Below are 5,577 nucleotides of genomic sequence, written 5' to 3' on the forward strand. Positions count from 1 at the left end.
ATATGGCATTCTGCAAGTACTTACCATGGCTTGTACAGGTCATCTTCTGAACGCTGCAGTTTCTCTTCCCCCTCTGTGGCACATCAATGCTGATAATTCATCATTTGTCAAACTGATACAACTTACAAATTAGGAACTGTAAGGGTAACATGTACAGTGTCACTGCCACAATTAGTACACACACTTCTAAAATTTTGCAGAGCTGAAAAACACTGCAGAGCAGACTTTAGTCATTTTCCTTAGCACCACTCTGTTTCTTCAATAAGATGCGACAAATCTCCTGCTGACAGGAAATTAAACCTTTTTTTTTTTCTTCAGAATAAGCTGAAAACTTCTTTTAGATTGTTTTTATTTTGTTACAAAATAGTTTTCCTTACTTCCTTTTTTCCTTTCCTAATTTTTCCATACTTCTCCAGCTGGTTTCCAAGGATGCAGCTCAGTGTGTGGTATGTCTGCCCCCTGCTGGTGCGTTGCTAAAACTACAACTAATTTGACAACTACAGATATCACCCAACTGCTTAACTGACCAAAAAATATTAAATTTTTTAAATGTTTAATATTAAATTCAAAACATTTGTTTTTGATGGCATTGAAAAAACATGTTATGTACAATAAGAACAGAAGTGATAAGGCAAACTGTCAAACCCAAAACTACACTTATGTCAGTCCTTGGTAAAGTTTTAAATAAAGAGGCTATATGATCTGTTAGTGCTCAGAGCATGTGATGGGTATGACTCTCAGCTACCAACACGTCAAACTTTAGCTCAATATCTGTAAAACAAACCCATTGCATGATCACCCACTGCCATGAAAGGCAGGAAAACAACCCCAGGAGTATTTCATAGTTGTACACGTCCTCAAAATTAACATTAAATTTGTCAGGAAAACAACTTGAGTTTGCAAAACATCATCTGCTTCCAATACTTGGAGAATTATGCCACTCTAATGCTTTTCAATGGTAAACGGTTTACACTTTATACATAAAAAAAATTAAAACGTTTTACGCAAACCAAAACATTCCTTAAAGTTTTTCATCTTACTGGTTTGTTCAAGTAACAAAAGTGGTATTAGTCTGCTGAAAGCGCTCAATTGACTCAAACAAAATGACAACACATCACTGCTAAAGTTTTCTATGCATATGAAAACTTTGCAGAATTACAACAGTTCTCCATCCAAAGCAAAACTTGTGTGTTTTGCGATGTCTACAGCAGCAACAATATTCCTCCAACAAGTCACACACTAAAGATCTGCTCCACCAGGGAGGACATTAGAGTAAAACTCAACACCAGACTCCTCTTTTGATCATATGCCAGTACCAGCTCACTTGTGAAACACTTGTTGTTGTCGTGGCGATCAATTTGGAGAGGGTGCAGCTGTTCAGAGGATGCTGAGGGTTGACGAGGAACATCGTTTCCTCAGGTGGGTCGGTGGGAGAAATACCCAGGCGCTTTAGGCACATGCCCAGGTAGGCGTCTTCTATGTAAATGGGTTTAATTTGAAGTGAGACGTTTAAGATTTTTGGAGGAAGATCCAGAGACATGACATAAGCCATGCCCAGAGGATAGGGGGGATACTCTGGTTCGGAGATCACTGATAGGGGCATGTAAAATTTGTTGAATGGACTTCTTAAAACTGGACTGTGCCACCATACCAGACCGGTCATATAGTTCTGTTTAGGTGTGTTAGGAGCAAGCAACAGTTTCACCAAATTATTCACATGAACTACCACATCCGAGTCGACTTTTATAACGAAGGAAGCTTTGGAACAGTACTTTGCCAGCCACTCCATCATGACCATTGTCTTGATAGTCAAATTGTGATAGCTGTCCACGAAGTTGCTCTGAATAAGGTCCCGATACTGCATGCTCTCCTGTTTAAGTGTCTCCGTCAGCTGCTGAGCATCCCCTTCTCCAGGTAAGCCCACAGCAAAGATTGTCTCAACCAGCTTATTAAGGACTATTTTCTCCCTTCCCCATGTCCTTCGGATTAAATTCCGGGATTGGAAATCTTTGGTAGCAACAGGAACCATCAAGATCAGAAACGGAGTTGTGTTTTTACACGTCTGGGTGTCGTCCATGACGAATTTGTAGTTCCGTGGATAGGCCACATGATACGGTCCTGGGACCTCCCAGTGAGGTTCGGGTGACGAAGCCTTCTGTGCTCCATAAATTACTTTTGGTATTCTGAATGATGGACCTCCCGGATGTTGTCGATTTGTCTCAGCGTGGAAATATATCAAGAGGACACTCACTGACACCATCAGCAGAGTAAAGACGAATGCTTCCTTTAGTCGCTTCCTGTTGTCCATTAAAACTGAACAAAACAAGTGGAAGAAGAGAGAGAAATAAGTAGATTATTACTGAAGCTAAACTTCCAGGTACAAAGTGTGTTAAAAGAGCAAAAACAAGATTCTCTGACGGACGGATTAAATCCCACATGCTGTATATTTACAATTTTTAACAACCTCCAGTTACAGGAACAAACAGAGAAAAGGTTAGACGTGAAAATCTCTCTGTCTGAAATTTTCTACATTTCCTCCCACAAACCAAAAACATGCACGTTAGGTTAATTGGTAACTTTAAATTGTCACTTGGTGTGAGTGACAGCATGAATTATTAATTGTCTTGTTAGTCTTCATACGGCCCTGATGAAGTTGCAGCATGTACGCCGCCTCTCACACAGAGTGACTGTTGGAGAGGCGCCAGCTACTCGCAAGCTGGAAAAACAATAAAGAAGAAATGGCCGTAACTCAGATTTGCAGATATTAAGCTGAAGTTTGATGTAATGGAATTCCTCCTGCTATGATTCAGATGGTTAAAGGTATGATTACACATTTGACTATTAGTCCCCCCCCCCCCCCAAAAAAAAACCATATTTGATTATAAATGGTTGTGTAATAATAAATGCATAATTCATAATTCATAAATAACTCTGACCTCAGTTTTCTTCTCCTGTACACTGAGAAGAAAACATTTGTTTAAAAATTGTAATATCTAAAAAAAAAAAATCTAAATCAAATGTCTTTCCTATCCTATCTACTCCCATAAAAAAATAAAGAAATTAATTTCAAAATTATGTATGAAATTTATCCTTGTAATGACTTTTTGCAAAAGAAATTTAATATAAACACCGATTCCTGTGCAATCTGTAAGTCAGATATTGAGACAGCAGAACACTTTTTAAAAAATTGCAACTTCATTGATGCTTTTTGGAAAGATTTTCAGAATTGGATCTTATCCAAGACCTCTATTCCACCTTTAAATGTTACTATAATTAAATTTGGTCTGTTAACAGGGGATGATGATTTAAATTATGGTGACAATTTAATCCTTCTGGCTAATTTTTTTTTTTTATTCACAAATGCCGTTTCCTGAAAATTACCCCCATTTTCAACATTTTTTTAAGTGAAATAATTTTATTTAAGGAAGTGCTTAAATGCTGCAACCTTCCAAAAGCCCAATCTTTATACCAGTATATTAATAGCTTATTTTAAGACTTGAAACTCCGCTTGCATTTTGAACTTTTTTTTGTTTCGTTGTTTCCTCAAACTGTTCATGTTCTCTTTTATTTTACTTTATTTTTCTTTATAATTTCTGCTCAGTTTTATCATGTCAAATGTGAACTTAAATTTCTGTTGTATGCCTTGTTATACTGTGTCCTTTGTTTCTTAATTTTTCAATAAAGACAAAAAAACTTTTGATGTAGTGGAAGATGAGTTATTCCCAACACATACTCCAAAGTGGAACAGACCAGTTATATTGTTCCACTTTGGAGTAAGCTGTTGGGGGAAGAATCGGTTTTGTGTTGTGCGTTTCCTTGACTGATGAAGCCTTCTGGATGGAAGGTGAAACATTTCAGCATAAAAAAGAGAAACTGTCCAGATGAACTGACTGAAAATTGTTGGATTATAGCTAACATTCCCCAATCCAAGATGGCCACCACAGCTTACTACAAGTCACTGATTTTTTTTTTTTTTTTTGCCACATTGAGCTGAAACTTGGTACAGTGGTAGCTGAGAGCAAACCCCAACACAAAGTACTGTCAAATCAAAAAATTTAAACGGCTGCAATGTGGCAGTCCCCATCAAAGTTTCTGCAGGAACTTTCTAGTTTTGTCATTTTCCTTTCCTGTTCTGTAGCTCGTTCTGCTGCTGCAGCATGCTCATAATGTGAATTATTTATATGCATTTTACATGCTGTGGTAAAGTGCTAAAACAAGCAAAACTTGTTTCAGTTACAATAGTTCTGCATACAACTTAACTATAGGTGCACAAGTCATACAAACCTTTTATTATGAAGAACCACAGTAACGAACCCTTGAAACCATGTGAAGAACTGCCAAAAAAAGCTGTGGAAACAAAGACAGAGATGTTAAATGAAAGAAATGCAAAATAAATCCAAAATAAATGGAAGCTGGTTCCACAAGAGAGGAGCCTGATAACTGAAATATGCAAAATAATTGCAAAACAGAAAAATATATAACTTCATGTATATGTAAAGCATCTTAGGAATACATTTTGTAGTCTTTTCTCTGGATGGCAATAATTTGACCTCCCAGTTCTAATGTAAAAAAACATTGGTGTTATTTTTTATCAAGGTATATCTTTAATCCCGCGTTTAAAAAGTTATCAGAAACACGTTCCACCAACTGCGCAATATCACTAAGATTAGAAACATCTTGTCCAAAAATTATGCAGAAAAACTGGTTCATGCATTTATTATGTCTAGATTGAACTATTGTAATGGTTTATTATCTGGATGTCCAACAACTTCTTTAACAAGTCTTCAGTTGATCAAAAATGCTGCAGACAGAGTTTTAATGAGAGTTGACAGGAGAGATCTCTCCAGTTTTAGCTTCTCTCCATTGGCTCCCTGTCAAATTCAGAATTGAATTCAAAATCTTACTTCTAACCTACAAAGTTCTCAACAACCTAGCTCCACATTATATTACAGATCTTATTGTTCCATACTTTCCTAACAGAGCACTTCACTCTCAGACTGCAGGTTTACTGGTGGTTCCTAGAATTTCCAACAGTAGAATGGAAGGAAAAACTTTCAGTTATCAGGCTCCTCTCTTGTGGAACCAACTTCCAGTTTCTGTCCATGAGGCTGACACATTGTCCAGTTTTAAGATTAGGCTTACATCTTTAATTTTTGATAAATCCGATAGTTAGCTCAGGAAACCCAAGCGACCCTATCTCTTCTTTATGCTGCTATAGCTATTTAGCATTAAGTTGATGAGTCACACAATGAAGATCTGGGAGAGAGTTGTGGAAGCTAGACATAGACGAGAGGTGACTATGAGCAGCAGTATGGTTTCATGCTGAGAAAGAGCACCACAGATGCCATATTTGCTTTGAGGATGCTGATGGAGAAGTACGGAGAGGGTCAGAAAGAACTCCATTGTGTCTTTGTGGATTTTAAAAAAGCGTATGACATGGTGCAGAGGGAGGAGGTGTGGTATTACACAAGGAAATCTGGAGTGGCAGAAAAGTACATTAGACTGGTACAGGACATGTATGAGGACAGCAGGACAGTGGTGAGATGTTTTGTAGGAGTGACAGATAGCTTCAAGGTG

The 5,577-nt window shown here is 37.6% G+C and overlaps 1 protein-coding gene across 1 annotated transcript; it reads right to left on the reverse strand.

Moving 5' to 3' along the window:
• Positions 1-1,279: 1,279 nt before the first annotated feature.
• On the reverse strand, positions 1,280-4,333 carry LOC119422952 (beta-1,3-galactosyltransferase 1). The gene is made up of 2 exons (XM_037690365.1): positions 4,285-4,333; positions 1,280-2,313 (listed from the first exon to the last, which is right to left on the reverse strand). The coding sequence occupies exon 2, from the start codon at positions 2,306-2,308 to the stop codon at positions 1,280-1,282; it is 1,029 nt and encodes a 342-aa protein (XP_037546293.1). The 5' UTR covers positions 2,309-2,313; positions 4,285-4,333.
• Positions 4,334-5,577: the final 1,244 nt, after the last annotated feature.

This window comes from Nematolebias whitei, chromosome 16 (assembly GCF_014905685.2).
Source record: "Nematolebias whitei isolate Nwh7 chromosome 16, NemWhi1, whole genome shotgun sequence".
In the NCBI taxonomy this organism is placed as follows: domain Eukaryota; kingdom Metazoa; phylum Chordata; class Actinopteri; order Cyprinodontiformes; family Rivulidae; genus Nematolebias; species Nematolebias whitei.

What these genes read in the sequence shown, in the direction of transcription:
- LOC119422952 (XM_037690365.1), bottom strand. Translation starts at nt 2,308, where the DNA reads ATGGACAACAGGAAGCGACTAAAGGAAGCATTCGTCTTTACTCTGCTG.